This window comes from Cinclus cinclus, chromosome 12, assembly GCF_963662255.1.
Source record: "Cinclus cinclus chromosome 12, bCinCin1.1, whole genome shotgun sequence".
In the NCBI taxonomy this organism is placed as follows: domain Eukaryota; kingdom Metazoa; phylum Chordata; class Aves; order Passeriformes; family Cinclidae; genus Cinclus; species Cinclus cinclus.
This window is the reverse complement of record NC_085057.1, coordinates 14525314-14543824: the sequence shown is the minus strand read 5'-3', so window position 1 is coordinate 14543824 and position 18511 is coordinate 14525314. Positions and strand designations below refer to the sequence as shown.

Here is an 18511-nt window from a genome sequence, read left to right as displayed (position 1 = left end):
ATTGTGTCCGCCATCTTGCGGCTCCGGCGGGGCCGCGCGGGACATTCTGGGAACGGAGGGGTGGCGAGGGGGGCGTGCGCACGGGCTGCTGGGACGGGGAGGACGGGGTGTCCGGTGGCCATATTGAGTGTGGCAGGAATGGCAAAAGGATCTGCGCGCTCCCGGCCCGCCGTGATTGTCAGCGTCTGTCACCATCCCCGCCGCTCCCGGGGCCCGAGGTGGGAAGGGGCGCGCAGGGCAGGGCCGAGTGGCAGTGGCGGGGCCGGGGCTCATTACCAGTTCTTTAGGCACCGCCCTTCCGTGCGTATTGAGGAGCGGGGGGTCGGGTGGAGGGCATGACGTCATCCCGCAGAGCAGGCAATGGCTTCGCGCCGGCGGGATCGCGTCACTTCCGGTGCCGGGCAGGGGTCTCGCGCTGTGGGGGGGTTGTGAAGGGCCGCGGAAACCCGGGGTCACCGTCGCCTCGCGCGGGATATTCACCGTATTATGTCGGTTTAAGGCGTTTTTCGCAGTTCCCGGTGGAAACTAGAGAGAAATGCGCTGGTCTGCAGCCGGCTGAATACGAGCCCTAGGCGTACCTGGGTGGCCAGGAGGGCCAGTGGCACCGGGCTTGTACCAGCAATAGTGTGGCCGGCAGGACCAGGGCACTGATTGTCTGTCTGTATTGGGCATTGGTGAGGCCACACTTGAAGTGTTGTGTCCAGTTCTGGGTCCCTCAAATCAGGAAGGATATTGGAATACTGGAGCAAATCCAAAGAAGGGCAGCAGAGCCGGGGAAGGCTCTGGAGCACAAGTCATGTCAGAAGCCGAGAGAGCTGCGGGTATTTACCCTGGAGAAAAGAAGGCTCAGGAGTGAGGTTATCTCTCTCGACAACTCCTTGAAAGGAGGTTGTAGCCGGGTGGGGCTTGGCCAGCTAACCACTGACAGGACGAGCCCCAAGCTGTGCCAGGGGAGGTTTAGGTTGGACATCAGGAAGAATTTCTTCACAGCAAGGGTACTTAGACATTGGAATGGGCTGCTCAGGGGGATGTGCAGTCACTGTCCCTGGAGGTGTTGGAGGAAGGGCTGGACATGGCACTCTGTGCCATGGTGTGAGGTGACACCATGGTGTTGGGTCATAGGTTGGGCTCCGTGTCTCAGGGTTCTTTTCCAACACAGTTGATTTTGTGCTTCTGTGAAATCGTTTCTGGGGTGCACGTGCTGTGCCAGTGTCTTGGCAGAGTCCAGCAGGAACAGCCTCTGGCCAGCCCAGCATGACCAAGGGAGCATCAGTCAGCTCCCCCTCCTCTGAAATACACTGTGATCACTTTCTCACCCTTCCCCTCCTACTTTCAATCCAGTTATTGCACATTCTTATTTCCAAGTAATTTTTATTCCTCTGAAAACTTGTTGGCAATACTACAGCAACACCATAGCTGTAGCATGATGTTCCTACACCTCATTAGCTTTCAGGTAAAGGTGGGCAGCACATACTTAAGCCTTTGAGAAACACCGTGGCTTTTGAGGATGCTGCTCAAAAGAACAGCTTTTTTCTTTTACGAATCCTGATGACAGGCTCAGTGTCCATGTTTTTGTGTATTTCTTACCTTAAAAAGCTGTTCTTAGAGTATAAGAGTAGCTGTGAGAATCTCACCCCACAAAGTTTTCTGCTACTTTAATTTTAGAAACCACCGGATCTTGTCATTTTGGTCTCCCAGAAACTCAAAATCAGAAAACAAAAATAAACTAGATGCCTTCCTGAGCATTAATTGCATTTCCTTTCACAGTGTCCAGAACAGAGTTTGATTTTGCTTTTGGATCCTGTTGCCCTCCTGTGGTCAAACCTCAGCAAGTCCAAGGACTGTTAAAGCTCTACATGTCCTTCAAACAGTCTGAATTATTTTGTGTGCATGTCTGGTTTAGTTTAGTATTTGTTTTCTCAAAGTATTCTTAAAGTTTTCTCTTTAGTATTTGTTTTTTGATCCTCGCCCTTGCTGTTTGCTTGCTGGAGCTCTCCGTTACCTGTTTAGAGATCTCACCCGACTCATCCTTTCACGCTGCAGTGGAATTGGCTCCTCAGAATAATTTACCTTTTTTACTTCAAAACAAAGTCAAGACTTTCACACGGGAGTCCAGGGATACCAAAACACACCCTCATTCCTCCTGAGGGTCTCGGGGTCAGCTGCCCCTTTGTTAGGCCAGTTCAAAACCCACAATTGATTTTCATGTGATGAGAGGTTTTAGAAAAGCTCAGAATGTTGTACCTCCTGCACACTCTAAATTGCAGGATCAAAGCCTGGATTATCTCCTGCGGGCTCCGGAGGTGACTCACCAATAACATCATAAGACAATTTACTTCAAAACACCTACAATACTTAGCTAAGTTTTAGAGTTGTATAACACCGTGGGTTGTTGATTTGATATTTTGTCACTTCCTTTTAATTCTTCTGCCTTTCTTCCTAATCGTTGGAACTTACTTTGTCAGTTTATACCAAGCTGGAATTTAGCTGGCAGGATAATTGGATCTCCTAGAAAAATGTCATATTAAGTAGGAATTATGGATAATGTCTCTGCAAAATTAGTTAATGGAAAAAAAAACGTTTAATTGCTGCTTGAGTAATATCGATCAAATGCAGTTATTCTACCTATGCATTTCTGTATTTGATACCACTGGAACCTGCACAACACAGGGACTTGTGCTTGCTCAGCAGCAAAAATCCACGCTTCTCCCTCCCTACCGAGTGCCCCGAGGTTTCTGTGGGCCCTGACCTTGAGTTTATCGCAGTTCCTCTGGAAGGTGCCTCCATCAGCAGTTCCCCCAAATTAAGTGCTACTCTCCGGGTCGCTAATGAAGCTGTGGGGTGACACAAGCTTCAGCAGTCCCTGTTGATTACCAGATGTCAGCTGGACCCTGAGCCACTGCTTTCTGCCTTCTGAGCCCAGTGGTCAGGCTGGTTTCCAGCAGGGCTGGCTGTGATTGCCCAGCCCACCCTCCAGCATGCTCACAGGAATGATGTCAAAAACCTCAGCAAAGTCCAGGCAGTTCACATCTGCTGCTTTCCACATGCCCCACAGCCTCTTGTCTCAGCCCAGAGGGCAGCTGTAATTGTCATCCTGTGACTGATTAAGAATCCCGGCTCTTTCTCCTCTTATGTTATTTCCAGCTGAGGAGCTCATAATTTTCTGCTATTAATCCCTAAGACCATGACCTTGTATTTTGCAGCACTGAATTTCAACCCCTTTCTAGTATTCCAGTCCTCAAGGCTCGCAGCTTTTCATCTTCTCTAGAATACTGTGATCCTTCCCTGTATTTTAAATTACTCTCATCTTTGATGGCAAGTTGACTCAGAATAGGGAGTTTGAAAAATTACAGCATGAAAGGAAGTAGACTTGGCATGGGCTTGGCTTCAGGGTAGTAGTGTTCTGTGTTGAGCTACAGAAGAATTTTTAGGGAAATTTTTCTCTTCTTTGCAATCCCCAGAGCATGAGAAAATCATTTCCAAAAGGTATATAGGGAGTGAAGGGAGTGTGACCTAGAAAAACTAGTAAGATGCATATGTCAGATCCAGTTATTTTTTTTTTGCTAATGATACTGATCTATATATATAAAATGCTGAATAGAACACTTATCTTCCCTGTGTTTGGCCTTAAGCCACATTCCCCATCAAAGGCAAAGAGACCCTGTTGACACTTTCCTGGTGAGTAAATTAGTCATGAGAGCAACATATTTCTTTTCCAAGCAACATATAGAAAGCCATGTACTAGAAACTAGGAGTCCTGGGTTTCCCAGAGCTCAGCATATTCTTGAAACAAAGGTATCCAGGCTCCATCCTACTTTCTCCCTTGCCTGCCTGGCAAACCCTCTGGTCTCATCATACTGCTCTGACTACCCTCATCCTTTTTCCCACTTGTGGATGCAGGAGGAGCACTGCAGTTAGAGGGGGCAAAGGGCCCTTCACCTTGCCCCTGGACACCCACTCGTGCACCAGACCCTTCATAGTTGCACATCCTTGCTGCAGACATTTTCTCTTTTGCCAAATGTGAATGAGGCAGTGCAGTAATTTTATGCAAATCCATGTGCAGATTAAAAAATTAATCAAATTCTGAAATTTTCATTTAAAGAGATTAGTCTCGAAAAAATCCCCCATCTGATCCTCTCAGAATAGTCACTTGGAACAAGCCTTCACTGCATTGTTTCCCTCCTGGGTTCAGTGCATCTCCTGGAAAATTTTCTTGTAATGCTTTTGGGACCATGTGGAGCAGCAAGCTTGGGTTTGAGCAGGGCTCACCAGGCAAATTAAAGTTGATATATCAAATGATAGAGGAGATGTGTCAGTAAGTGGGAACGGGGGAGTTTAAGGCAGTAAAATCTCCTCTCTGTTGTACTTCATAGGTAAATTCCCCTGGTGATGCAGGAGAAATGGAAGCAGGAAGCCTTAGTGAGTCTGTCAGTAATTTAAATTCTGAGAGGCCAGAAAAAAGTCACACAGCAAGAAAAACAAGTAGCGAGAGACACTGCTAAAACTTGCTATGTCTAGGAATTTACTACTGTAATCTGTCTCTTAAAGCTTGAGCTCAAAATTATCCTCGAACAATTGGGGTTTGATCCAGTGCTATCTCAAATATTTTCCTTAGACCCTCAGAGATTTTGTAGTTGACCTTGCACAAGGTGGGCCAGCCACCAGTCCTGGAGGAAATCCAGAGGCATCCTGACAGCACAGAAGCTAAAGTCACTTAGGTCCCTGAAGTTCTCAGTTAAATCAGACATTCTGGTACAGCATCCTCTGATCTCACAGCACCTGAAAGGCTCAGGATATGTGTGTGGTTGGGTTGGCTTGCAACAAGCTTAATTGCCCCGAATTCAAAAAAACCACGAGCCCAAGATGCAAATCCTTGAACAAACCTCCAACCACAGCACCTGGAACAGCTCATCTGTGCCCAGTGATGGCAGACTGGCCCCAAGAAAGAAGTATTTTTCTAGCTTTCAAGTACCTGCCATGGAGTGAGGTGCTGGCTCATTTTTCTCACTGCATGGGCATGGCCAGCTCGTTTGTTTACTGTTTTCTTCCCCAGTGTGCCTCCAAGTTTATGGCTCGCTCTGCCCTGCTATGTCCATGTTTTTGGTCTCTTGCCACCATCCAATTTACTTGGCAGCTTTACCACATTTCTGCCCCTACTGCTGGATTGTTTCGGTCTCCCTCTGACTTTGGCTCCTTGCCTGCAGAATTGCTTTAATTAAAAAGTTAATGAAAGGTAATGCAAACGAGCATTTTGCCTGTATTTTATCACAGTCCAGCTCCTTCCCCTCCCTCTTTCCCAGAGAAAGTGAAAATGAGAAGCTGGTGTTTCGCTGCTTTTTGGTGTGAGAGCTAAGAGTGGAAATTTCTACAGGCTTAGGAGGAGCCCTCTGAAGAAAGGGCTTATAATGGTGTGTGTAGATTATTATAAGTGCATAGATTATTCATGAATGAAATCGGAGGAAGTTTTCATTTAAAGGGGATTAATCTAAACCCCTTACAATCCTCCAGCTCTCTTTGGAACAGGCAATTCTTAGCATCATTTTCATCCTAAGTTCAGTGCGAACTTACAGGAAACTTTTCAAAAGACTGTCGATATCCCAACTCCAAATGATCCCAACCAGGGACAAAGGGAAGGTGTGAAACCTGAACCTCACTCATACCTATAGCTCGTCACCTTTAACTATATAGAAGAGGGCTCATTCATCCACAAGTGATTTTCCTGAGAAACTGGGAAACTAAGATTAGTGTATGAAGTAAAATGAATCACATCATCAGCCCCTTCTTCCACCCCAGATTCCTCACAGCCAGCAGTGGGAAGAGGAAAATGCAGGGATGTGAGGGTGTAATTTCCCCTCGTGCAATATGTAGCAGTTAACAGGCAATTAGACCACTTCTAAACCCACCATCTGGGGAAGGAGCCTGAGAGCTGCCATTTGGGTTATTTTTCTTTCTACAACTGCCTGTGTTTTGGGGTGATATTCAGTTCTCTTGATCTTGTTGTTAAAGCCTTAGTAAAATGAGTAGGAGTTTTATTTTTTGTTAATATCTACAGTGGATTTCATAGCACTGATTTATAGCTGTTCCCTGATGACATTTAGTACCCAGTGCCTGAAACTGTATAAATAAGTTACATAAAAACGGATTTGTGGTATCATTAGCAGCACCCGCATTCCAAAGGGAGCCTCCAGTGGGCCTGTGTGTCTAATCAGAGCTGACAAGGAGCAGAGTCACACACTGAGACATCCAAAGCAAGTGGATTGGTGCCAAATTCAGCTCTCTCTTGCACTGGTATAAAGCTGGATAACGTCTGACTGCAAGGGGGTTTTATACTGTATTTACTCTGCCTTTACACCTGTGCTCTGAGATCAGTGCCAGGCAGTGGACCCCAAAATCCTGAGATGCAATAGAAAGGCGCTTGCTGACTTCACAGACTGGATCAGGCCTCAATGGTTAAAATATAATCCGAGTTCAGAGTGCAGAAAACAGATTACATGCCTGCTATTGTACTGAAATGCTTTCCAGAGTAAGCATTAGCAATATGTACACAAGTGCCAGATGAATTAAGCTGGCATTTAGTTTTTCCACCTCCAGTAGGAGAGGATTGCTTGTCGTGTCTGGAGCCGGAGCTGAACGGGGCTGCCAGGAGGGCACATGTGACAGGAGCCACAGACAGGTCTGCTTGTGCTCAATTTCCCCAGGCTTCAGGGTCAGCCTTGCACAGAAACATCAAGGCAGAGACAAAGCCTGTTAAAACTTCAGTGCTTTATTTCCTTAAACTCCCCTGGCTCCCTTTAAACTTTTCTTCAACCATTCCTGCAAACCCTGTATTGCAGCTCAGACTGGTGACCTGGGGTGTGATGTACCTCTGCTTTGTAGCACCTTCCTCTGAGCTGTGCTGCTGGGGAATTAGAGACCTGCTGGGAGCAGAGACGCTTCTCTCAGTTCCTGAGAGGTGCACAGCTGACTTCACTGCAGTCAGCACAGTTACTCTGGCCCTCACTGAAGTGGGGTCAGTGGTTTAGACTGCTGGCAGCATCAGCTGCCATGAAGTTTAAGAGTCTAGTAACAAAGTGGTGAGAGCACTTTGAGGGTGAGGGCACCCTGTCTTTTGTTCTCCTGTCTCCTCGTGGTTGAAAAGACAGTCCTGACCAGCACCTAAAGGGAGTACACATAGGTAGTTAATCTGTCTTGGCTTTTGGCTTTAAAATCTGTTCTCCTAAGCAATGAATCATTTACTGTTAGCCTTGTTCTTAAGGCTCTTTTCCCACTTCAGTGATTCTTGGGGCTCTTCCTCTGATAAACCTTTGATTCTCTGTATAGCCTTGCGTACAAGTCCCTTGTTGCAAGATTTCAGAGTGTACCCAAGTTTCAATGCCTGAGAAGGTGTGTAGAGGTTTTTTGTGTTGAACCTTTGGATCCCTGCAGCAAAATAAGGCAGATTTAGACCCAAAAGAGCTGTTGAAAAGCTTGTCCAGCTTAATGATTAACACTTCGCAATGCTATGGGAGTGTCAGGACAAAGAGACCTCTGGACTCCTGAGCTCTCCTAAAAGAAGCCCTTGCACAAAACATATCCACTTAGTAGAGAGAGGACTAACTCTCTGAGGTAATTTCAATGGGTCTGTGATCAAGTGCGCTGCCCTGGCTGCTTCAGCCTCCTGGCATCCTGCCTTAAATGCCTTGAGCAGAAGAGATGCAGATCACAAGGATCTTTGATCCTCAGAAACCAGCAGTGAACTTGCTGCCAGTTAACAGAAGGAAGGATAAATGCTGGCAGGGAATAGATGTGTGTGTGCTGGCAGGGGCCACCTTTCCTCTGTCAAGACAAGTATCTGCCCTTGAGCAGCTGAGATCTTGTGGTCCATGCACAGATCTGTTGCAGATAATGCTAATGCTCAGTGGAGAGCAGCTCAAATGGGCTTTCACAGACATGGCTGGCAACTTTGCCTGGATATGAAGTCTTATTTGGGCTCTAAATGTTATTTTAATGGAAAATGAGGACTAAAAAAAGAAAGGTAAATGACGTTTTGTGTAAGCAGCCAGCGAGGTTGTTGTTTCTCCTCAGTCTGTATCTGATGCTGCAGGGACACACGGGGCAATGCACAGCCAGAGGATGACATCAGCATTTGGCTAGCATGGAGAAGGGAGCTAATGTAGTGAAAAGCTGTTCCACCCAGATGCCCTGCTCTCTCCAGGACAGAGAGCAGCTTCCACAATTTGGAAAGGTGTCAAATGCTAAGCAAATAGAAATGATGGCATGCCAGTGGCAAATCTACAGTGATGGAGAAGCTGGCTGGCAGAGCTCACCTTCCCTGCAGGAGGTGATGAGATTGCAGGGGAACCACAAGCTTACAGATAGTTTGAATGTGACAATGTCCTTCCCTTCTTCCTGCCTGGGGAAAAGTTAGAAAATGCTGCTTGTGTGGCACCTTAATCTAGGGGAAACAGGAGCTTGAGTTCCATGGTTCATGTTTTGATCTCTCTGTTCTTTCTGTGACAGCCTTGTCTCTTCTACTAGAAAAAAATTTTCACTTTCCCTTGCAGGTTGGAGGCTGCTGGTTGTCTCAGCCCTTGAGGCTTTGCCAGTGGTGGCAGAGAGTGCACAAGCCCACCCCACAACACAGAGTGGCTCAGCCCTGCCAGCCTGTGCACTATGTCCCTCCGTGAGCATGCACTGTCCCTGTTCTATGGTGCTGTGAGCACCATCCGCCCAGTTCCCATGCTGAAGAGGGCTCTGAAGCTCCAGGGAGGTGGGTGCCCTCAGCTGCTGGTGAAGGACCAGGCCTTTCCAGTGAAGAGGCACCTGTATCTGGTGGGTTTCGGAAAAGCTGTGCTGGGGATGGCTGCAGCAGCAGAAGAGATCCTGGGAGACCATCTCACTCGGGGGATTATCAGTGTGCCACTAGGGATCCAGCAGAGCCTGCAGCAAGCAGGAATGCAGTAAGGACTTTTTCTGGATAATTTTAGGGAGCAGGAAGGAGGGGTGTAGGCTGTCAGATTTGTCCTCTGTGGGGTATTGGTGTGAACACCTCAAGTCCTTTTGAGCTGCTTGCTCTGTTGCCCAGCCCATCCACCCCACTGCCCTCATCTTCAACCATCATCACGTGCCAGTAACACCAGTGGTGCAGCCCACCTCTTGTGCTAGATGTGCTGATTCTCCAGCTGTGGGGAAGAGACTCTCAGCAAAGGCCATCTGCCTGTCCTGGTCACTCGCTGAACGCCACTGGTACACCAGGTACCTGCAGTGGCTGCCTGTGTGGGTGCACAGATCTGTGGTGTAATTGCCTCTCTTACCTCACCAGGGAGATGCTACTGAAGCCACACAGCAAAATCCAGGTCATCGAAGGTGCCAAGAACAACCTCCCAGATGCAGAGGCACTGAAGGGAGCAGTTGCCATCCAGGAGCTGGCTGAGGGTCTGACTGCAGATGACCTGCTCCTTGTGCTCATCTCAGGTAGTGTGGGGATCCCAGGGAATGGGATCTGCTGAGGACCCCCAGCTACCTGCCCACCCCTGGGCCATGCAGCAAGAGAGTGCCGTGCTGTGCCAGCCCCTTCAGCATGGACACCTGCACTTCTGATTTTTCCTCTTCTTTTTGCCATCCTTTCTCCAGGGATGCAGAAAGGGTGAGCACAGGGCTTCCTGCTGCTGCAGTGGATACACTGCCTCCCAGCACTGGAAAGAGGCTGAGCTGCACAGCTGCATCCTGCGGTTGTGCCATCATAGTGAAGTGGGACCTCTGGGCACAGCCTGGCAGCTGTTCTCACCTCTTGGCAAGGAGACACTTTTTTCCTGCCCCTCCTTACATTTGGAAGTGCAGACCTGGAGAAACAAGCACTTGGTAGACTTGCATGCTCCCCATTTGTGCAGGAGTACGAGTATGAAAGCTGATATTTGGGACTGACTTTTCCCAGGGCTTGGCTCCTTCACATCTAGTGGAAACGAGGCCTCCAGGTACTATACATTAAGCTGCATGCCTTGCAGGGGCAGCCCTGCATACCCCCAGGGCCTGGCTAGTGGCCCCCAGTTTGTCCCCAGATCCAGGGCTGTGTAAGAAGATGCATCAGAGGGATGCAGTGACATCACCTCATTCTGAGCTGTCACAGAGTAAAAGCATGCAGGGGCTTGCAGCTCTGCAGAAAGTTCTGTAGAAAGGCCTTGGACTCCTCTGCTCAGTATTTATTCCTCTGTGGATGTTGAAGCCTGATCTGATACAGAGAGAGCAGTGCCATTAGGCAAACACCCAAGTGATTGGAAGCTAGCTGTGCTTTCTGGGGATTCCCCTGGGCTTCCTCCTGTCTTTTGGCTACAGGGATCTCCAAGACACTCCTCAGCCCTTCAGGGAGTCTGTACAGGATATCCCCGTGGCTGTGACTCCCTATGCATGTGCACTCCCACACAGCAGCCGGTCCCCAACTGCTCCTGCCTCTCAGCTAGATCCCTGGCTATTGACTGAAACACAGGCATTTGCATTTGTTTTTCTTGCTCATCATGTTTTATTGATACTGATTTGTCTCAAACCTCTGAGCAGGCTTTGTATTTTGACAGTAAAATTCAGCTGTACTTCTGTGCATGTTCACTCTCTGCACAGACCTCACTCTTTTCTCCTCTGTAGTTTTCAACCGTTCCACTTCTCCATTAGAACCTTGCCTTCTTTTCCACATTTCCAATGCCTGCTTGTATCAGACAGACTTCCCATCAGTGAAGCAATCACCCTGGACTCAGGGTGTGCTTTGTCCTTTGCATTTCTGTCCTCCCTCTTCTTTCAGGCCTAAATGAGTGCAGTTCAGCAGTTTCCACTCTTGCTGCATCCCTAGCCAATGTTTTTACACTCTGTCCTGAATAAATGGAGCCACCAAAGCAGGCAGCATCCCCATGTGCACAGCACTGACTGCTGTGTGAGCCCTGGAGGCCCTGCTCTCTGCTCACCCATCCAGGTAACCCTTGAGTATCAGTGTGAGGACCCACTTGTAAACCAGTGCAGAGGTCAAGGTAGTTGCTGTCCCTTTTCTGTCATCCCCCACACTGCAGGCTTGTGGTGCCCCCCATCCTGCCAGGCTCACACTGCCTGGGTGAAGTGTAGCTGGCTCAGAGAGTACAGGACAGCAGCTGAATATTGTTGAAGGTGACTGAATTCTCCAGAGATGTTAGCTTATGTCCCCAGTCACCTCTGCCTTCCCTCCAGACACTGGTAAGGGAAGCTAAAAGGCTAAAGCCCTACTCTCCTTTGTCCTCCTTTTCCTGCTATCCTGATGTCCTTGCCATCTCTTCTACATCCTAGGGGGTGGATCAGCCCTACTGCCTGCTCCCATCCCTCCCATCCTCCTCGAGGAGAAGGAGAAACTCACAAAGATGTTGGCTTCCCGAGGAGCTGCCATAAAGGAGCTGAACATTGTCCGGAAGACTCTGTCCATGCTGAAGGGTGGAGGGCTGGCCCAGCTGGCACATCCTGCACAGGTAACCAAGGAAAACCCCTGTTTGCCCAGAGATCACCCAGCTACCCTCAACACAGAGTTTTAATCAACTTGCAAGGTTTTTGTCCATACTGAGTGAACAACTTTGCACACTGTTTTTGGGCTCTCTGGCTGAGATTTCACTGAGCACCAAAACTCTCAGGGACACAGAGATGGAAGAGTGGCAATTCAGACTTGGGAAACATCAGCCATCCCATCATGCCACTCTGCAAATGCCAGCCCACACCCAGCAGGCACTTCCAAGTGGTGCTTCAGCACAGTGCTTTCAAGGCTGACTCTAACCCTTGGCTTTTCTGGGGGCTGTTTTCAGTGTGTGCCATTGCTGAACCCACACTAAGTTGGGCCTCACAAGTGCAGTATCACAGGTTCCATCTTCCAATATGACAGTCCATCCTCAAAGGGGACTGTAAATCTGTGGGTGTGAGAAGGGCAAGGTGACACTCACAGGTCTATAAAATAAAAATGGGTGAAGGCCTACCCTGTTTCCATCTGCTTTGATGTGGGGATTGCACTCAGAGCAGTGCTTATGTCAGGGCTCTTTTGTGGTCACCCGTCTTTGCCTTCTGCAATAATCTGTGGGCATTTCTTTCCATAGGTGGTGAGTCTCATCCTGTCTGATGTGATAGGTGACCCCCTGGACATCATAGCGAGTGGGCCTACTGCTGCCAGCTCCCACACTGTCCAAGACTGCCTTCAGATACTCACCAAATACAACCTGCTGCACAACCTGCCTCAGTCAGTGCAAATGGTCCTCTCCAGCTCTCCCACCAAGCCCACTGCTCCAGAAAACTACTCCCATGTTTCCAACATCATCCTTGGGTCCAACACACTGGCTTTGGAAGAGGCCAAATGCCAGGCTGAGGGCCTGGGCTATGCAGCTCTGGTCCTGAGTGCAGCAGTCCATGGGGAAGTCAGCCGTGTTGCCACACTGTACTGCCAGCTGATCCAGCTGCTCCACCTGGGTTTCACCAGTCTTGGAGAAGGGCCCCTGAGTGACGAGCTGAGGGGGAATCTCCTGCAGCTGGCAGCAGAGCTACAGATCCCAGGTTTGGACCTGGAGGAGTTTCTACAGGCCCTGCGAGGATTATGGCCCGACAGACCAGTCTGCATCCTGGCTGGTGGAGAAACCACAGTCCAGCTCCAAGGAACTGGCATGGGAGGGAGAAACCAGGAGCTGGCCCTGCGTGTGGGGCTGGGGCTGCACAAGGCTCAGGCCACAGGAGCCAACAGCCCCCAAGGGAGGTGTGAGATCCTCTTCCTCAGTGGGGGAACAGATGGGCAGGATGGGCCAACGGAGGCAGCAGGAGCCTTCTGCAGCCCAGGGCTGGTGGCTGAGGCACTTCAGGAGGGCCTAGATGTGGAAGCCTTTCTCAGGAACAATGATTCCTACACGTTCTTCAGCCAGTTCCAAGGTGGGCGTCACCTCTTGGTGACAGGCTTGACAGGCACCAATGTCATGGACATACAGGTCATTTTAATTAGAGCCATGGAGAGATCATGAAAGCTCCCTCTGCAGATGTCCAGATGCACTTAATTAGGAGAAGGAATAAATGAAAGCACCAATGCTGTGGACAAATGCAAACTACTTAAATCAGGGCTCACTGTCAAGGCTGCTAGTGTCTTTGACAGAAAGAATCCACTGACTGGACACATGAGTGGATGTCCACAGCAAAAACAAGCACTTGTAATTGGAGGGGTGAGAGGAAGGTAAGAGGTCACATTACAGACAAGGAAACTGGATTTAAAACTTGTGTCTGCTTCAACTATAGTTAATTTAAGAAATGTGGGGAAGTTGAGGTCATAGCAGGGCTACCATAGAGGGCCCTTGCTGCACTGTTGCACTTCCAGTGCCCCTGGCTCAAGAGCAGTGGGGTTTTAGGGGTTCAATGGAGCAAATTACAGTGACTGAAGGATGTAAAAGCAGTAACAGCAAGGCCTCCTCACCTGAAGCATGGAGGTGCTGTGGGGATGTGGTGGGAAGGGGACATCCAGCACCAGGGAACTGAGATGACAGAGACTCCAAGTCCTGCAGGATGCACACCCAGGAGTGTGGCTAAGAAGCTCATTGGCAGAGAGAAGTTCTTGATAGTGGTTCTGTGACACAAGCAGTGCACAGTGACAAAGAGGATGACATACCTTCACTGTGCAATGCAAGGATGGGGATGAATGAAGTGCAGTGACAAGCCAGCTGTGTGGAGTCCTCCTCCAGCCTCCTTCCCTCCACAGTAACATCATCTGTGCTGGTCCCTGTTGGGAGAGCCTCCGTGCCAGCAGCATGTATGCTGTGAGCTTTCATGGTGTTTTCCAACTGTCTAGAAAACTCGTGCATCCAGCCTGAGCCACTGACCTTTCCTCTGCACTGAGGCAGAAGTCGCTGTCATTCTGATTAACTCTGCTAATTCCACAGAACAAAAGGCAAGGAAACCTTCATGCTCAGCTCTCCTGACCCATGCTGCTGAGCTGATCAAAGGGCAAATCTGCTGGAGCTGTGCTCTGACAGGGAGCTGCTCCCCCCACATGCACAAGGACACGGTGGTTATCACGTTTTTGTCACCTACTGCAGTGTGATACACAGGACAGCAGAGCTGAGCTTGGTTTCCCAGGACATGGAGCTCACAGTGGGACTGGATTTCAGGAGGGCTTTTCCTGCAGCAACAGGCACACTGACAGTTTGGCTGGATATTCAAAGGACTACAGCTCAGCAGCCAATATGACCCAGCACGTCCAACTCCTTTTGAATATCTGTCTGTTTGTTACAGAGCCTAAGTGGGAGCTGAGCTCCTTTGAAAATCCAGCTCTAATGTAATAGGACACGCTTGACTCAGACTCTTTCCAGACAGACCGACCTACTCTGTGTGGCTGATCTCATCCCGTGACATAAATACACTGTTGTGCCAACACCCTGTGGTGTCTCACTGAACAGTCAGTTGTTCTGCACCCCACTTCAAGGTGGATCAGAGGGTGGGGTTTTGAGGAGAATGCAAAACCTATTTTGGTTTTAAAGCCAGTATCTAACAAGTAGGGATATCAGCAGGACCATCACAGGGCCTGGTGTCAATGCCAGGCTGGCAGCTGGACTGTCTGGGCTACGGCCCAGGCTCAGAATAAGGCACAACCCTGGGAATTTCAAAACCTGAGTCTTGCCCGGTGGTTTAAACTCGTCCACACATCTCATTTGTCCTTGAGTCTGAAGGTCTTCTGTAACATGTCTGAACTTGCTCACACTGGCAAACAGCTCCAAGATCTGCTGGGGAAAAATCTGCCAAGCGTTATAGAGCTCACTGTGCTCCTGCAATGTCAGGGGGTGGTTGTGCAGGAGAAGCTGCTTTGTGCCGTGTGTTTTTTTTCCAGAGGTCACTGGCAGGTCACCTGCTCCATGCCCAGCAGGGCAGCTCCACGGGGGCACTAACACAGGCAGTGATACAGCCAGAAGTGTGGGCTCCAGCCAGGATAACTGGGTAAAGCTGGCTCCACAACATGGTGAGTGCTCCCTGGACCACTTTGCTCCAGTGGAATGCACAGTGACTCCAGTTTAGGGCTGGGGTGCCTGGCAGAAGGGTCACTTCAGCAGTGGTGCAGTGTGCCAGCCTGGGCACACTGCCACAGGACCACCGTAAGCCCCTGCCCACCGCGCTGCCACATTGCTGAGCATCACCCTGGACTTCGAGCTGCTGCTTGTGTTGCCTCCCAGGCAATTTCAGAGGACCTTGGGCTAGTGCTGGCTGGCTTCTCCTGGGAAATGCCTACCCCGGGTAGCCAGAACAGTGTCCTTGCTTCCTGAATGGTCGCTTTTCATAATGATTAGAGTGTGTGTTGGGGAGAAGTCTAATAAAAGGTTTGTTGAAGGGATGGAGCTGTTTGAAGTGCATTTCCCCATCTACCTTTGCTTGGCTGCCATATATGGATTCTGTTCTTGTCCTTTCTTTCCTAATGAAGAGATAATGAAGAGGCCAGGGGAAGTTCAGGCAAGAACACCCAGGCTACAGAAATGCTCCTCTGATGCTTCTACCTGGATAACTCAAAGCTCCATTTCCGAGGGGTTGCTTTGGTGTACCTCGTGCAACTTCTACCTAGGGATAAAAGGAGCATTGAAGTGTGTGCAACCCTCACAAAGCATCATCTTATTCCTCTGGACAGTGCTCAGCAGGGAATTGTCTGCTAGTGCTCCAGCCCCATGCCAGCTCCCTCTGACCTGCAGTCCCTTCACAAAAGGGCAAAAGGTCCCATGCATGAGCCAACATACATTTGGGCCACACTGGTCAGGTTTAGCAGGATTTGTGAGATAACACAAATCTGAAGACATGAGAGCATCACTTACCTGCCTGGTAATGATTTGCCTCCGGGCTGGCAGGGCCTGATAGGAGCAATGACTTTCCCACTGGGAACTCATTTGAGTCACCACAGCTGAGCAGGGCTTTGCAGCTTGTCCATGCTTGTCCCTGGATGGGATATTGGACTCATGGAAATCAAGCTGCACAAATAAAGAAACCAGAGTGTGGCTGCGGTCACACCGAGCAACCCCAGTGTGTGGGCTGTGCTGGTACCAGCTCTGAGCCACCCTGCCTCTGGCATGCTTGTGCCTAAGGAGAAAAGTCACAGAGGGAATGAGGACAATAAGAGCCACTGGGGCTTGATGCTCACAGCCCTTTTTATTAGAAATCTTCCTACACCAGCCAGTCTTCAGGAAGGAGTCAGTTGGGTGAAGATGGCCACCAGTTCCCTGGCCATAACCCAACACATGGGTAGGAACGATGTGCTCAGATGCGGGGTGGGGAGCAGGTGAACAAGTCTGGGTATCTTCAGGGTTGATTTGCTCTCCTAAGTCAGCAGCTCGTTGCCAAACAGTGCTAATGGCCGGGAGAAGTAACAGCCTTATTAACAGCACGAGCTTTTGGCAGTAAATTAAAAATCTTGGCTGCCGCCCTTGGCTCTGCTCTTGCCTCTTAGAAGACATTAATATCACAGCTCCCCAGCATTCCCATTATCACTTCATTAAGGATCCAATAATGATAAATGTGGATGGTTTTATTTTGCACTGAGCCTGATTAATGGCCAATAATTCACTAGGTGTTAATGGGGCCCTTCCTTTATGGAGGCATTGGAAGGGGCTGCCTTTCATCTCCTCCACAAGCCACGATTTTCACTATTTTTGCTAATGTGACAGATATAGCACAAACCTTGAAAGAGCGGCTGAGGCCTCTTGAGAAACCTTGAGGAGCATCGTGCCTGGGGCAGTCCTTTCTGTCGTGGTCATTCCTCAGCATCTTTTTCCTCTTCTTCCTCTTCCTCCTCCCCTGTGCTCTTGGCAATGCCTACACCCAGATGCTGCCAGAGGCTGTCACCCATGTCCCAGGACAGTTGGGGACAAAACCAAAGCAGCAGATTCCCCAGGAATGAGCCTGCCAGAGCAGTCACCAGGGCTCTTCACAGCAGATGAGGTGCAGAACCAGGCCCACCCTTGCAAGGGGATGCAATGCTTGTGCTGGCCTCACCCCAAAGCAGCTTGGCACTCCTCACCTACATCCCAAGAGGGCTAGGGAGCCTGGGATGCAGGATGGAGTCCAGGCTGAGGCCAGCAATCCTCCTCCAGCTCCCCAGGGGACAGCTCTGGTAGCTCCTCTGAGGCCGGCTCGTGCGGCACAGGGGCTGCTCTCCGCCGTAGGACCCTGGCGTATTGCACGGCTTCAATCCCTATATGAAGTGGGATGTATAATCACATAGGAATAAAAAGCCATACAAGACAGCAGGCTGTGAGATGCTCCATGCTGGAGGATGACGGGACAGTCCCTCTGCAGTGGCTGCCTCAGCCCCTGCTGGAATGGAGCCGGACCCCAGGGAGCCCTCAGAATTCCCCCCAGCCCCTGTACGGGGTCTGTGGGGAGACTCAGGAGCCCTGCATCAAACAGACAAGAGAAGCAATGTGTCAGCCAGGAGAAAGCTTGGGAGGACCAGAGCCACTGGAGAGGGAGCCCCAGGAGGTGTCAGCATTTGCTCCCAGCTAACAAGGGCCTCCCATCCCAACTCCCTGCTAGGAGTTGTGACAAGACTTGCTCTGTGCTACACCCAGACCTCCCCTCTCACAATGTCTCACAATCTGGGAGCATCACTCTGCAGGAACTCCTCCAGCCTGGGAACCCTCTGCTTGTACCACCACTGTCCCCCAAGGGTTTACCAGCCCCACCAAGGCAGTGGGTACCACAACCCTCCAACACTATCATAAGAACCTGGTGAAGAGAGAAAAAGGAGCCAGCCTCCTCCCTGTGGAGGTCAGAGCATCCTTCTCCACCTGACCAGGGAGAGGAGGGCCCAGCAGCAGGAGTGAGCTGTTGGAGGGAGCTGTCAGCACCCAGCTGTCAGATCCCAAATCCCCTGGCATTAGGAGCAGCTCCTGGTTGCCCGCAGGAGCTCCTGACAGGGGGCCAGGCACTAGTGTGAACAAGTGTGGATCCTCCTCTAAGGAGGTGGATGTAGGTGGAAGGAAACCAGGGAACTGTTCCTCCAGTGAACACTCACAGAGCAGCACTGGCACAGCCCCATGTTCAGGGGTGGGGGGCAACCAGGGCAGGGTCCCCTGGGAGCCCACCCAAGCAGTGCTGGGGAAGAAGCCAAGTGGTGACCAGCAGAAAGGTCTGTTTGTGCCACCTCCTCCCCTCCTGCCTTTCTGCTCACATCCTGGCAGCGATTCTTGCATCCATGGGATGGGAGAGCTGGAACAGTGCCTGGGGCAGGAGAGAACAGGTGGTGGGTACAGGCTCATGCAATGCAAGGGTCTTCTAGCTAAAGGGAAGGTGCTCCAGCTTAAAAAAGCCAAACCAACAAACAAAAAAACACAACTCACCCAAAACACCCCTGCCCCTGCAAATAAAGTAGCAGTACACTCTCTGGTTACCACACAGCACCAAAAAACTCTTTTTGCTGGCCCAGGACAGCACAGCCAACCAGCAGCCTCCAGCTGAGCACCACAGTGTTGTCTTAAGCAGCTCCAGAAAGGCTGAGCCACCCCAGAGCCATCACCCCCGGGCTCCCCTCCAAGCCAGC

At 50.2% G+C, this 18511-nt stretch overlaps 1 protein-coding gene across 1 annotated transcript; it reads left to right on the top strand.

Moving 5' to 3' along the window:
* The first annotated feature begins 90 nt into the window (after positions 1-90).
* On the top strand, positions 91-15253 carry GLYCTK (glycerate kinase). Its single transcript, XM_062500614.1, has 5 exons — positions 91-218; positions 8544-8939; positions 9302-9453; positions 11281-11456; positions 12069-15253. Exons 2-5 carry the CDS (start codon positions 8653-8655, stop codon positions 12972-12974), a joined length of 1521 nt encoding a protein of 506 aa, XP_062356598.1. The 5' UTR covers positions 91-218; positions 8544-8652; the 3' UTR covers positions 12975-15253.
* The last annotated feature ends 3258 nt before the right edge of the window (positions 15254-18511 follow it).

Bases quoted from the DNA above. Each gene is read 5' to 3' on its own strand.
- GLYCTK (XM_062500614.1), top strand. From the start codon at position 8,653: ATGTCCCTCCGTGAGCATGCACTGTCCCTGTTCTATGGTGCTGTGAGC. The intron at 8,940-9,301 runs GTAAGGACTTTT...TTACCTCACCAG, and splicing joins CTGCAGCAAGCAGGAATGCA to GGAGATGCTACTGAAGCCAC. The intron at 9,454-11,280 runs GTAGTGTGGGGA...TCTACATCCTAG, and splicing joins GCTCCTTGTGCTCATCTCAG to GGGGTGGATCAGCCCTACTG.